At 32.0% G+C, this 16,287-nt stretch overlaps 1 protein-coding gene across 4 annotated transcripts in view; it reads right to left on the reverse strand.

The window, feature by feature from the left end:
• Window positions 1–16,287, reverse strand: part of LOC114336211 (synapse-associated protein of 47 kDa) — a 161,356-nt gene that overhangs the window by 24,583 nt on the left and 120,486 nt on the right. For 2 of the 4 annotated variants that reach the window (XM_050663315.1, XM_050663318.1), the window contains exon 7: window positions 6,758–6,880. The exons of 1 other annotated variant lie outside the window; for it this stretch is intronic. In XM_050663315.1, the coding sequence (XP_050519272.1) occupies window positions 6,758–6,880 (123 nt within the window). The remainder of the gene's footprint in view (window positions 1–6,757; window positions 6,881–16,287) is intronic. One more of the 4 variants, XM_050663316.1, reaches the window with a different exon arrangement.

The following is a 16,287-nucleotide window of genomic DNA, read 5'->3' on the forward strand; positions in this document are numbered from 1 at the left end:
TGAACTAAAGTTGTATTTTTTTAAATGGAACACCCGGTATATTAAATCATTTTTGAATATATTATTTAAAAATATGAAAAAATTGTATAAGGTCTTATAGGCCTAAAGTTAATAATTTTCGAAATATTTACATTTTAATTGAGAAAAATGGTAATATTTATAGGGTTGTGGATTATGTTTCCAAGGAAATAAAAATTTAAGTGATAGGTCAAAGTTTTTAAAATATAGTGTTATTTTTAAATAATTTAATATTTTTTACTTTTAACCATAAAATATACAGTGTGATCACTATTTGCAAATACAAAATTTTCTCATTTTTTTAAATAGGACACCCTGTATATTAGTTTTGCATTTTGTAGTAAATATTACAACCTTTCTTTTGGTATAAGGTTGTATGTACCTAGCATGTTTCGTTTTGTAGATATTTTAAAAAAACTATAGATTTTACGTTTTTGCGGATTTTTTATTTAAAAATTTTTTTGCAAAAAAAAATAATTATAATTACGTATTTTTTATGGGAAATAAGCCACAATTTTACTAAAAAATGAATTTATTAACGTTTCGAAGCCCAAATCGGGTTTCGTTGTCAAAATACAAAATACTATTAAAATAAACAAACATGTTGTTGCTAAGTAAAAAAATTCTTCTAATAATTTATTTAATCTGACTCATTTATATTGGCAATTCAGACGTATATTATACATTTTAAAGTAGAAGACTTTAAAATGATATCGCCAATATTTATGAGTTGCGTTCCTGGGACGACTTTACTAAAAGATAGTTCATTCGATTACATGAAATCAATCCCAACTCAAGAATATCCGTCGCAAAAAAATCATAGCATTTGATCTGTCTTTAAAAAGACAACCAAATGCAACGATGACAGTAAAATTCTCGCGTTAGAGATTCCAACATTATAAAAATGCCACAAGGAAATAGCTTCAGAACAACAAAAATAATTATAATCTGGTTTTAGAAACATACACTAAAATATAAATAATGAAAATAAAAACGTAATTTAAGATTAAAATAAATCGTATGCTAGTACAATTCAATTGAATTTAATAACTTCAAATTATTTTACAAAAAATATTTTACCATATTAATGAATGCATAAATTAGTTACTAAATTAAATAAACAACCAAATTTTAAATCAATCGTAGTAATTTTTCTACCACAGCAACTTTCCTGTACCAAATTAATTGTTAGTTAAATTGTATTTAGTTAAAGTTTTAATTTACCTTTTAAATTTACTTACATACATCTTGAGAATATAAAAATTATTATAAAGTATACTTTGAAACAAATGAATGTTAAATGTATCAGCCAAATTATTTATTAATATAAATAGTATTTACTGGTGTCACAAAAGCTGGTAATACTTTTGTAGTTGAAATTTTTGTAACAATTTGTTATATTATAAATTTTAATTTTTTAACCGAAAAATTTTTGGATATGACATTTGTTTTGGGCGAAACCATTAGAAATTATTACCAGCTTTTGTGACACGAGTAGGTACATAGATACTATTTACTTCTTAATATACTTCCATAACGTTCATTTGTTTCAAAGTATACTTTATACGTTCTCAAGATGTAGCTAAATTAAAAAGTTATTAACTGATCTTACTCGTAAATACAGTATAACTAACAATTAATTTGATACAGGAAAGTTGCTGCGGTAGAAAAATTACTACGGTTGATTTAAAATTTGGTTGTTTATTTAATTTAGTAACTAATTTATGCATTCATTAATATGGTAAAATATTTTTTGTAAAATAATTTAAAGTTATTAAATTTTTTAAAATATCTACAAAACGAAACATGCTAGGTACATACAACCTTATACCAAAAGAAAGGTTGTAATATTTACTACAAAACGCAAAACTAATACACAGGGTGTCCCATTTAAAAAAAAATGAGAAAATTTTATATTTGCAAATAGTGATCACACTGTATATTTAATGGCTAAAAGTAAAAAATATTAAATTATTTAAAAATAACAGTATATTCTAAAAACTTTGACCTATCACTTAAATTTTTATTTCCTTGGAAACATAATCCACAACCCTATAAATATTACCATTTTTCTCAATAAAAAAGTAAATATTTCGAAAATTATTAACTTTAGGCCTATAAGACCTTATACAAATTTTTCATATTTTTAAATAATATATTCAAAAATGATTTAATATACAGGGTGTTCCATTTAAAAAAATACAACTTTGGTTCATATCGTCGTTCTGACTCACCCTGTATAATTGAAAATAATTTTAAATTATAGACCTCTTTGATACACATTAGTTTTGTTATAAACATTTTTTTTGTATTTCTCATAGTTTAGCCGTAATCAAAGAAAACCAGAGGTTTGGCGCACCCTGTATATACACTAAATATTATTACTATTCATGAAAATCTAACAGTAAGATAATAGACTTAAGTCCTCCTCCTCTATATTTTCTCCTCTGTAAGGATGGAGTTGCGTCCTGTAATTTGTTTGACTATTTCTGTCCAATAATCTGTCTGCTATGCGTGTTGTTATGCTTCGGAGAGTGAGTAACCAGTCATGTCCTTTGTTTGGTCCAACCATTATACTGAAGATCTTCCTCTGGATCATTTGCATTCAACTATCATTCGTTCCATGCCTTCTCTTCTTTAAGATCAGTCTTATATTCTTATCATCAAGTCCTGATATTTTTAGGATATGGATTAGTCTCCCATGAGGTATTTTGTAAAATGCCTTCTCGAAATCAATGAAACATGCATACACATCGCAGTTGACATACCTGGCTCTCTGTATTAGACCTTTCAAACTGAAAAGTGCTTTCCTCGTTCCGAGTGCTGCTGTGAATCTAAGAAATTCAATTAAGGTGTTCTGCTAATTTGGTGTGTATGAGCGAGTGAGTGATAGTGAGGAGTACTGTAAGTACATGGCTCATCAAACTAATTAATCTATGTTCTACATTTCCTAGTGTTGGCTTTTTTGGGAAGTGGAATGAATATTGAAAGTAGTCTGTCATTTGGTAAGTGACCAATCTCATATATGTTGTTAAATAGGTTCGTAAGAGCTGTGATTTTGTGTGCCTTTAATAGCTTTAAAATGTCACCATGCAACTTCATCAGATCTTGGTGATTTTCCATCGTTAATTCGCGTAATAGCCATAGTTACTTCTTCGTTTGTTATTTATGGGTCATAGGGATTGTCTATTTCAGTCGGTCATCTTGCTGTATCTTGGAATAATTCTTGCACTTATTCTTTCCATCTTCTTAATTTATCTTCAATTGTAGTCAAAATCTTTCCTTCGATGTCTACAACTATACCTATATTGCATTGTTTTCTGGAGTTCTGTATCTCTTTAATCTTTTTGTACACATGAAAATACACATGTTTGTATTGTGCTGTTTCAATTTCCATACATTTCTCCATCAGCCATGCTTCTCTTGCTCTTCTTATTTCCCTTAGTATATTCTTACGCAACTTTTGGTATTCATTGTCATTTCTACCTTTTAATTTCCTTCGCTCTTCCATCATCTGCAATATTTTATCTGACATCCATTCTTGCTTCTTTTCTTTTTTTAATTTAAGATATTCATGCGAAAGTGTGGTAATAGATGTCTTCATTTCGTTCCACTGTTCTTCTGTGCCGCTAGTAGTGTCTTCAACTATTTTCACAAAATTCTTACTATTTTCTATTTTTACTTTTTCCTGTATATTATTTTCTTTAAATAGTTTTATATCCATATTGAGTCTCATTTTCTTGCGAATTATTATGAGTCATATTCGCAATTAATGCAATATGATCTGAGAAAACATCTGCGCCTGGATGTGTGTTTTTTTGGGGTGGTATAATTTCGAAACCTTTTGTTTATGTTGATAAAATCAATTTGGTTTCTTATTATTTTCTCTGTGATATCACCGGGTGCTTTCCATGTATAAAACCTTCTTGGATGTAATTTAAAAAATGTATTCATTACAATGATAATGCTTAGTTCATGTTTTCTTGTCAGTTTTAGAGAGTCTTCTAGAGTCTGATAGAAATTTTCTATTTCTTCTTTAGTAAGATAGATACTTGAGTTAAGAATCTTCAACAGCATAACTCTGTCTGATATGGGCGTAAATCCTATCACTGGTTTCGCTATTTTCCCTTTTACTCCTACTTTACTGCATCCTAAAATATCTATGTTCAGACGTCATTTCTTGAATAATATTTGCTGCTTTGCCTGCTTGGTACATGCTTCGAATGTTCTACGTACCGATCCTTTTCACTTTAGGGACATTATTAGCCAACCAGAGGATTCTTAGCACCCACTTAAGGAGTACCTGGGAGTGAGCTTAATAACATCATATATATTGCTTTGTCCCTTAAAGATCAGAAGTTAACATCAGAATTTGTGCACAACTTAACATTTTCTCTAATAGTGTATATTGTTAGCATTATTAGACTACTTTCTTTTAATAGTATGTAATTCTTGGCATTTCCCAAATATTTTCGAATCTTAATAAAATTCCGTATTGGTGTTGACGAACTGTTTATCTATTCTAGGAACATTGAATAAAGATGCAGGACAATCGGTCCAACTTCGAATATCCTATTAAAAGTTTCAGATACTGTACGTTCGTTCTCTCTCTCCATCGCCTAGTTGTATTACTAAACTACATAAGATATTTTTGGTAGAGTAGTAAAAACAAACGTTTTGAATAAAAAACCAGCTACACATTCTTTTAGGCTATACAACAAACGCAACAGACAATATTCAACAGAAATTGTAAGGTACATTCCATGTCAAATCACAGACAAAAACTTGAGGATCTCCGATTTATCTAAAACTAAAGCGTTGGTTTCCTCGAAAGCGGCACCGACCAACTGCGACCGTAACACTGCGATGAATTACGTCAGATTACGGTGAAAAATTCAAGGTTCTTCACAGCGGCAATGGAATGTGCAAACTCAGCAAGCGGTGGCTTCCAACGCATCCTTGGAAACCAACGCTATTATTTTGCGTGGTACAGTTTTTTATGACGTCATTCATCGCAGTGTTACGGTCGCAGTTGGTCGGTGCCGCTTTCGAGGAAACCAACGCTTTAGTGTATAGCTTCTACGTAACATAAAATTTAAGCCCGGACAGTCGTTTTTTCCCTTTGGTGTTTTAAATATCATTTTTAGCCATTTTACAGTGATTTCCTATTTATTTAAATAAATTTGTATATTTTATGATAAATTATCAATGGAAAAAATAATGTTTCAACAAAAGAAACTCAAAAATGTCATTATACGGCATTATAACAAGTTATTTTGATGTTTTCGATCAAATTTTAGTGTAGAAAACGTTAAAATACCGTTTTTTACGTTTTCCTGAATTCCCAAAATATATATCCTTCGATTTAGCTGAAAGTTTAGATACAGATAGCTAAAATACAGATCTTTAAGTGGTTGCAAGGATTTTTATATTTTTACGATAAAAAAAGTTACATGCAATAATATTAGAGTCAAAAATATAGGCGTCTACTGTAAGTACAGTCAAGTCGGAAAATATCGACCGCACGAAAAAAAATTGTTATAAAAAAAATTGTAATAATAATTATTGTAAATGCGATTTATTCGGAACAATTTCAGTTCCTACCATTTTTGTCGAAAAGTTGAAAATAGCGGAGATATTAAACAAAAGCAACTGTTATAAAACCAATCAGGTCTTACGCTCGCGCCTTTACCGCATACGTACTACCTTAAATATTGATTTTAACAAAAAAAATTAAAGAGAACAAAATTGTATAAAATTTAGTTCTCTCTATTTTTGTAAAAGTACATTTTTGTCATAAAACTAATAATAAACGAGATAATTCAATAAAGCTGTCACTATTTTCCCCTTAACTCAAAAAATATCGACCGCGCAAAAAAACTTGTAATGAAAGAAATTGCAGGAAATCGCATTTTCAACAATTTCAATCCTCACACTTTTGGCCGAAAAGAAAATGGCGGAGATATTGAGCAAAACGGTTCTCCTTTAAAATTAAGATGGCGGCTGACGCAACGGCGGAATTCATTCGCCGTACACTACTATTATTGACCCCCCTAAAGATTAGAAAAATAAAACTTTGGGCAGCTCGGCATGCAAGGTCAAATGCTATCCCGACTGGACTATATATTTTTGACTCAGATATTGCATGTCACTTTTTTTATCGTAAAAATATAAAAATCCTTTTAACCACTGACTAAAGTCCTGTATTTTGGCTATCTGTGGGCAAATTTTCAGCTAAATCGAAAGATATGTATTTAGGGAATTGAGTAAAATGTAAAAAATGGCGTTTTAGCATTTTCTACACTAAAATTTGATCTAAAACATCAAAAAACTTGTCATAATGCCGTATGCCGACATTTTTGAGTCCCCTCTGTTGAAACATTATTTTTTCAATTGATACTTTATGATAAAATATACAAATTTATTTAAATAAATTCCAAATCAGTGTAAAATCTCTAAAAATGATATTTAAAATACTTAATGAAAACAACGACTCTTCGGGCTTAAATATCTTATTTTTATGTTACGTAGAAGCTATAATATATACACCAAGTTTCAGACAAAGCGGAGACCCAAGAATTATTTGGGTCCTAAATTGAGTGGTTTGAAATGGTCACCCGTAAACTGTATGGCTCATGACGTCATTGCATCCATACAAGTAATAATTGATTAGAGAGAAATGCTAAAAATATGGTATATAAACTGAACATTAGGAAAATAAAAGCACATATAAACTTACCATTGTTCTTGGATCCTAAAGCTAATTTTTTCATTCCTTCACGTACTTCATTTAAATCTTCACTACTGGCTTGAAGTGTGTCAGATACAAATTCATGCATATCTTTTTTTGTACTATCATCTACTTAATAAAAAATAATACTCAACATTTTTTTCGTCAATTCAAACTATATATAAAAATCGCTACACGTTCTATGTACCGGGTGTCCCAATAAGAATGGCTCTCGGTCATATCTCAGGAACCGTTTATAGTACAGCTTTGGGAAAAAAAATTTTATAACAAAAGTTGCCTCGAGAAAAGCCTAGAAATTATTTTCATATTTGTAAGTCCACCGCTAGAGGGCGTAATTGAATATCAAAAATTTAAAAATCAAAATTTTACAAAATTTACATAATGAAAGGGCACTGAAAATCCGATCATCGTATTCTTCGCAAAATTCTGCGAATATTTGATTTCACAAGTGTAACTCTACCTTTACAAATAAGAGGTGGGGGTGAGTGGGAACCTTGTTATGAAAAATGGCTGTAAGTCCGGTTCTGCTTAATCGATTTTTGCAAAATTGGTCTCGTTGAAAACAGATCTTTTTCTTTAATGTAAGAGTTATAATTATGAAACAGCCTAGTAAGTAATATGCCAGCTAGGGGGCGCTATTTTATGTTTTTCAGAAATCTAGTTTTCTTTGGAAAATATTAAATACAAGTATGCACTTTTAACCCTGTATTACAAAATTAGACCAAAATATCAACAGAATATTGAAAACCGCATGTCGATACCTTTTTTCTATCTCGAGATATCTTAAGAAACGTATAAATTGTAAACAAACTGATAATGTCACCGGTAAACGAAGTTAAGGAAATCAAAGTGAAAACAGGTAGTGTGCTATGGAAACAAATTAGAGCGGGACAATTGCGGGGTGCCGACAGAAGTGAATATTTCTCATAGATTCAATTATATTCGGTTCGATTGCATTTAATTGGATTTAATTTTATTTATTATAATTATGCTTATAATTTAATATATTTAAAATATACCTAATTTAATACATAATATATATGGTTTGTCAAACGTAGGAAAGTTTGAAAATCTTACAATCGCCGAAATTTTTAAACTTTTTGCTACGTTTGACAAACAACTGTACTAGTGATTTTACCCATTAATTTTAGAATTAACAAACTTTCAAAAGAAGTTTTACTTCAAATTTGATAGTGAATTTAATTATTATTATATAAAATGAATAGGATGTTTAAAAATACAATTTGAGGATAAGTAGGTTGAAAGGAATAATATAATCAACAAATTTAAAAAAGTCACTTTTGTATAACAGCCTTCCCTTTAATGACAGTATCTAAAAATAAATGAACTCGTCCATGCATTATTTACGATTAAAATTTACACGAAGTATTTACTATACTTCATCAGTAATTAAATTTTTAAATTAAAAAATATCGGTTACAGTATTAAAAAAAATAATAATTGAAAGCTTTATGTATCTTTATATCTTATTAATCCTAATTTTAACAAGTAAAATCACTAGTATATAATATTATGTATTAAATTAGGTATATATTATATATTTATATTAAATTATAGATATAATATATATTAAATAAAATTAAATCTAATCGAATGGAATCTAATTGAATCAAACGAATATAATCGAATCTATAATAAGTATTCACTTCTGTCGGCATTCCGCAAGTGTCACGCTTTAATTTTTTTCCACAGCACACTACTTGTTTCCACTCTGATTTCCGTAACTTCGTTTACAGGAGACATCATCAGTTATGTTTAAAAATTAACACGTTTCTTAAGATATCTCGAGATAGAAAAAAGGTATCGACATGCGGTTTTCGATATTCTGTTGATAATTTGGTCTAATTTTGTAATACAGGGTTAAAAGGGCATACTTGTATTTAATATTTTCCAAAGAAAACTAGATTTCTGAAAAACATAAAATAGCGCCCCCTAGCTGGCATATTACTTATTGAGCTGTTTCGTAATTATAACTCTTACATTAACGAAAAAGATCTGTTTTTAACGGACCAAGTTTGCAAAAATCGATTAAGCAGAACCGGACTTGCAGCCATTTTTCATAACAAGGTTCCCACTCACCCCCACCTCTTATTTGCAAAGGTAGAGTTACACTTGTGAAATCAAATATTAGCAGAACTTTGCGAAGAATACGATGATTGGATTTTCAGTGCCCTTTCATTATGTAAATTTTGTAAAATTTTGATTTTTAAATTTTTGACATTCAATTACGCCCTCTAGCCGTGGACTTACAAATATGAAAATAATTTCCAGGCTTTTCTCGAGGTAACTTTTGTTATAATTTTTTTTCCCAAAGCTGTACTATAAACGGTTCCTGAGATATGGCCGAGAGCCATTCTTATTGGGACACCCGGTACATTCAAGCGAATTTCTTGTACACCTTAATTTTTATACAAATGAAAAACAAGATTTATTATCAAGGGTGTGAAACTGCTTTCTTGTGACATGTCTAATTTAAGTATTATGTGTACCTACAGGGTGGGGCATTAGTGTGACAAAGTCCAATTACTCCTTTGTCGTAAGATATACGAAAAAAAGTTATTTAGGTAAAAGTTGGGGTACAGATAGGACTATAACTTAAAAATGTTTTCAAATATACAGGGCCATCCGTATTGACAGGGTCACACAAACTTATGTTTTTTCGAATGGAACACCCTGTATATTTTTACATTTTTGGATTCTCCTTGAAAAATATTCTCAAAAAAAATATTCAAAATTTGGATTCTCCTCTTTAAAAAAATATAGGGTTCTGAAATATTATACGAGGTAGTTTAAAAAATAATTACGTTTTTTTTGCTAATTTCGTAGCAATATTTACACCCTGTAGAATTGTAGGTAGTGGTTTGATATCAAAATTTCTATTTACGTTCAAACGATTTTTAATATAATTTATTGTTGTTAAACATTATTAATATAGCGAAACGTTTAATTTTAGTAAACAGGGTTGGTCGAACCTCGGAATGAGTATTTTTGGAGTTGTCTTAAATAGAACACCCTGTATTTTAGTATTGTAATGAAATGATATTTTATGGTACTTTTTTATTTCCTACGCATTCCCTGTACCTAACTGCTCTAAATTGTGAGTTATTCGTGATTATTTAGGCCAAACATTAATTGCAACAAAAATGACGTGATATTTATTAGGTGGCCGTGAAAATATTCAATAAAAAATAATTTTTCGAAAAAAAAAATACATATTAATCTAGACTCTAGACTGATCCTTAATTTATTAATATAGATTGAGATATCAAAATACTTTCGTAGTTAAGATTGCTGATGCGTAAAATATTAATAAAAACATACAATATTATTTTACCTAGTTGACTATGACATTAAATTTGCCTAAACATTTGACATTATACTATCTTTATAGTTCTAGTTTATTTGTTACCATTACTAATATGATTTTTTTTAATGAGTAACTGATTAATATGGTTTTTGTTCTAGCAGAGTATAAGAAAAATATGCTACTAGCAATAAGAATTTATCTTCAGTCATTCCCTGATAGACAACAACCAAGAAGAGAAACTTTTGAAAGTTTACTACAACTGTTAACGGGCTGGACACTTAGAGCATGAGAATAAACTGACCGAACAAAAACTATTGTAAATGAATAAAATGAATTAAATGTAATCCTTGGTGTCACTGAAGATCTGCATATTCGCACGGACGTTCTCATAATCTAAGTGTCTAGTCTGTTGAAACCGTTTTAGTATACATACCTACATACTTTCAAAAGTTTCTCTTCTTGGTTGTCGTCTACCAGGGAATTGCTGATGATAAATTCTTATTACTAGTAGCACATTTTTGTTATACTCTCCTAGCACAAAAACCATATTAATCAGTTCCTTATTGGAAAACGATGGGAAAAATTCATATTAGTAATGGTAACAAAGCAACTGGAACTATAAACTAGTATAAAGTCAAATCTTTAAGCAAATTTAGTGTCATAGCTAACTAGATAGAATATTGTATGTTTTTATTAATATTTTACGCATCAGCAATTTTAACTACGAAGTATTTTGATATTTCAATCTACATTAATAAATGAAGGATCAGTCTAGATTAATATGTATTTTTTTTTTCGAAAAATGATTTTTTATTGAATATTTTCACGGCCCACCTAATAAATATCGCCTCATTTTTGTTGCAATTAATGTTTGGTCTAAAGGATCACGAATAACTCACAAATTAAAGCACTTAAGTATAGGGAATACTTAAGAAATAAAAAAGTACCCTAAAATATCATTTCATTACAATACTAAAATACAGGGTGTTCCATTTAAGAAAACTCAGAAAATACTCATTCCGAGTTTCGACCAACCCTGTATACTAAAATTAAACAACGATTTCAAAAACAACGAAATTAGAGGGGCTTACGAATACCTAAAAAAGATAAAAAGTGGGTATAAACCTCAAACAAGTCTATGTAAAGATGAAAGTGGGCAAATAATCAGTGACCAACAGAAAGTCACAGAAACCTGGAAGCATTATTTTCAGACTCTATTTGGAACTCAAGTAGACATGAAAGATGAAATGGGTATGATCTACGTAGAAGAGAATGGCGTAGAAGCTCCAACCATAGAGGAAGTTTTCGAAGCCATTAAGGCCCAGAAAAACAATAAAGCTCCGGGAGTTGACGAAATACCAGCAGAACTATATAAGGTAGGTGGCGACCACCTAGCAAGTCACATCCACGCGCTCATCAAAGACGTATGGCAAGAAGAGAAAATACCCGACGACTGGAAGAAAAGTATAGTATGCCCGATCTATAAAAAAGGAGACAAACTCCAGTGCAAAAACTACCGTGGAATCTCTCTACTATGTACAGCATATAAAGTCCTCACGTATATTATAAACCAGCGGCTCCAACCACTAGCAGAAAATATTATTGGAGAGTATCAGACGGGCTTCCGACGGGGAAGATCGACACTGGATCAAATATTTACAGTCAAATAGATCTTGAGCAAAGCATAGGAACACGATGTTGATGTTCACAACGTGTTTGTAGACTTCAAACAGGCATACGACTCAATCAAAAGGAACAAACTATACTATATATTGGCTGAATTGGCAATACCACATAAGCTAATAAGACTCATTAAAGCCACAATGGATGAAACTCAGGCATGCGTACGAATACAAAACCACCGGACAGACTTTTTCAACATTTCGCAGGGACTAAAGCAGGGAGATGGGCTGGCCCCAACATTGTTTAACCTGGCACTGGAGTATGCGGTTAGGCAAATGCAAACTGGACGAGGAAATCTACTGACCAACCGAACGGTTCAACTGGCCGCTTATGCTGATCATATTAATATTATGAGTAGAACATCAACAGGAGCACAAGAAACATATGCAGAGTTAAAAACACAAACAAAAATATGATAGGTGAAACAAAGATATGATATGATAGGTCTGGAAATTAACACAGAAAAAACAAAAATAATGACTCTGACGAGAAGAAATATAGTCCCAGAAAACATTATACGTGAAGATGACATTGAAACGGTTGAAAAGTTTACATACCTGGGAGTAGAAATATATGCCGACGGATCAGAACATGGAGAAATACGGAAGAGAATAACGCAGGCAAACAGAGCTTATTTTGCCCTCTCCCATATATTTCGGTTTAAAAGTGTCCACCGAAATACAAAAATGAGAATCTATAAAACCTTAATTCGACCAATAACATGCTATGGCAGTGAAGACTGGGCCCTGAAAGAAACATCCAAAAACAAACTCGACACATTCGAAAGGAAAGTACTTAGGAGAATACTAGGACCTGTGAGGGAAAACGGAATCTTCAGAAGTCGATACAACAACGAGCTTTATCAACTTTATAAGGAAACGCCCCTGTCAGACTTCATTAGAATACAAAGATTGCAATGGGCCGGACATGTGATAAGAATGGGAGAGGATAGGCTACCAAAACGAACACTGAATGCTAGAATGCAAGGAAAGAGACCGGTTGGGAAGCCACGAAAGCGCTGGGAAGACACAATAAACAGCGACGCACAAGCCCTTTTAGGAGTCCGTGTATGGAGAAGAGCAGCCACAGACAGGCAAGGGTGGAGGCAAAAAATAAAGGAGGTCAAGGCTCAATTTGGGCTGTAGTGCCGTAGAAGAAGAAGAAGAAGATATTTTATGAAAGAAAGCATCGAGGAAAATCCAAAACTGTAAAAATATACAGGATGTTCCATTAAAAAAAAAAACATAAGTTTTTGTCACCCGGTCAATACGGGTGGCCCTATATATTTGAAAATATTTTTAAGTTATGGCCCTATCTGTACCCCAACTTTTACCTAAATAACTTTTTATCACATCTCTTACTGCAAACGAGTAATTGGACTTTGTCACATTAATGCCCCACCCTGTATATGGAATTAAAATACTTGGTCTAGCTAGGCTACAGCAAGTATGTGGTTGAAACAAATCTTGTGGGTGGTATTATTACCTAAGGTTATCAAATTGTGACTGGATTCGTGTGTTATTTTGTGTTAATTTCTTTCTAGACCGGGCTGTATCGTCACCCCCGCTAGCGGAATTATTCTGATTCGATTTTTTTGCACAAACTTACTCAAAAAGATGTCCTTATAACATATCCACAGGGTGCCGAGCGGTGCCGTGGTCGAAAAATCGTTTAAACAATTTTTTCAAATAAATTCACAAAAATAATTTTTTTCATTTCAAACAATTTTTTTTAGATAATTTGGGTCATTCTGAGCAAAAAAGGTCTCTTGTCATTTTTCGCTAAAATTGATTGTTGTCGTGTTATATGCGATTTAAAATTTGAAAAATGCGAGAATGGCCATTTTCTAGGCTTAACTCGATTAATTATTATTATTATGAAATTCAAAAAGTGACCAAATCAAGTTTCAAACCCCTTCTTTAAGGTCCTGAAGAGATTTTTGTCATTATTTTATTACAAAGCTGCTATTAGCCGTTAGCGAAACTATTCCGATTCGATTTTTTTTGCACATACTTACTCAAAAAGAGGTCCTCATAACATATCCGCAGGGTGCCGGGCGGTGCCGTGGTCGAAAAATTTTTTAAACAATTTTTTTTAACAAATTCACAAAAATAATTTTTTCATTGGGAACGATTTTTTCTAGATAATTTGGGATATTCTGAGCAAAAAGGTCTCTTGTGATTTTTCTCTAAAATTGATTGTTGTCGAGTTATATGGTTATTTTTTCGCATTCTTCAAATTTTACATCGCGCATAACTCAACAAAAATCAATTTTAGAGAAAAATCACAAGAGACCTTTTTTGCTTAGAATGTCCCAAATTATCTAAAAAAAATTTGTTCAAAATGAAAAAATTATTTTTGTGAATTTGTTTTAAAAAATGTTTAAAACAATTTGTTGACCACGGTACCGCCCGGCAACCTTTGGATATGTTATAAGAACCTCTTTTTGAGTAAGTTTGTGCAAAAAAATCAAATCGGAATAATTTCACTAACGGGGCAACGATACACCCTGGACTATAGTAGTACTAATTATTAATAATTAAAAATAACAGCTTTGTAATAAAATAATGACAGAAATCTCTTCAGGACCCTGAGGAAGGGGTTTGAAACTTGATTTGGTCACTTTTTGAATTTCATAATAATAAATTTTAATTGAGTTATTAAGCTTTGAAAATGGCCATCTTCGCATTTTTCAAATTTTTAATCGCATATAACTGGACAACAATCAATTTTAGAAAAAAATGACAAGAGACCTTTTTTGCTCAGAATGACTCAAATTATCTAAAAAAAAATCAAAATGAAAAAAACATTTTTGTTAATTTGTTTAAAAAAAATTGTTTAAACAATTTTTTGACCACAGCACCGCCCGGCACCCTGTGGATATGTTATAAGAACCTCTTTTTGAGTAAGTTTGTGTAAAAAAATCAAATCGGAATAATTTTGCTAGCGGTGGCGACGATGCAGCCTGGTCTATTCTGTAATCTGTTTCGTAGATGTAGTTGTGTAACTTAAGTGCTTAATCAAAAATTAATAACCATTTTCAATTTCGTTGAAGCACGAAACTACAGCCGCATCATCATTCCAGTTCAATCAGAGAGTGCAGCAAGCACTTCTACCGGTTTCGAAATTTATGAAACTTAAATGGAACTTTACCGCGCTGAATTATAAATTGTAAAATTCCCTCATCTTCCTTAGTCTCAGCATCCGTCATGGCTTGCAAATTGTAGAAGCCTCGGAGGTGTTACCAGAGAAGGTTCCCATTGTTTTCAGTCTGGTAGGATGTAGAATGACATTTTTGGATGTTGTTTTATGTGCTATTAGATTGAAAACTTAGTTTTTTTTTAGTGCTTAAATTTTGTAGATGTAAACATGTAGATGTGTGTTCGTGTATTGTGTGCTGCATATTTATGTATTGTGTATGAGACTGTAGATGACTTGTTCTCCGACTTCTTCTTTTAGTATTGGCAACCAAAGCCTGCTGCAATCTGCTGATGAGTTTGCTACACATCGTTACTCATCTGCTGATGAGTTTCTTCGTTAAGTAGGATGAAAGAATAACGCTCCTTAATACAGCTTACAAAATATTTTCGAGTATCTTATATTACGGTCGCCTAAGTGCACATTCAGAGGAGCTTCTTGGAGAATATCAAAGTGGTTTTAGGCCTGGTCGATCAACAACAGACCAGATCTTTGTGCTAAGGCAAATACTAAAAAAAACCAATGAATTCAATATCGACACATACCATCTTATCGTAGATTTTAAATCGGCCTATGATAGTGTCCTAAGAAATAAATTGTATGAAGCCATGGATGAATTCCACATCCTTGATAAACTGATAAGATTGGTTAAGGCTACAATGCGTAAAGTTGTTTGCAAAGTAGAAATACAGGGCGAACAATCACAGGCGTTTGAAACGCATATTGAGCTGCGACAGGGAGATGCGCTGGCGTGTCTCCTCTTCAACATAGCTCTGGAAAAGGCGGTCAGAGATGCCCGAATAGACAACAGAGGAAATATGTTTAATAAAAATCATCCAAAATTTTGGCATATGCAGCTGACGTGGACCTAGTTGCCCGCACAACACGCAAGCTAGAAGAAATGTATACCACCTTCTCAAATGCCTAAAAAAATATGGGCCTGCAAGTAAACGAGGAGAAAACTAAGATGATGGCATCAACACCCAACAATAGAGCCAGAAACATCGACCAATTCACGGTTGATAACTCTACCTTTGAAGTGGTGGACAAATTCACATACTTAGGCTCCCTGATCACCAAGGAGAAAATCATGAAAGAAGAAATCAAGCGAAGGATAATCCTAGCAAACAAATGCTATTTTGGACCGAGTAGACATATGAGAAGCAGAAACTTAGGCCAAAAAACAAAAATAACCATATACAAAACCCTTATACAACCAGTGTTGACATGTGGATCGGATTCATGGACCATCTCCAAGGCAGATGAAAACCTTCTGCTTATATTTGAACGAAGGATCCTGAGTGGAATA

The sequence above is a fragment of the Diabrotica virgifera genome, chromosome 10 (genome assembly GCF_917563875.1).
Source record: "Diabrotica virgifera virgifera chromosome 10, PGI_DIABVI_V3a".
Classification (NCBI taxonomy): domain Eukaryota; kingdom Metazoa; phylum Arthropoda; class Insecta; order Coleoptera; family Chrysomelidae; genus Diabrotica; species Diabrotica virgifera.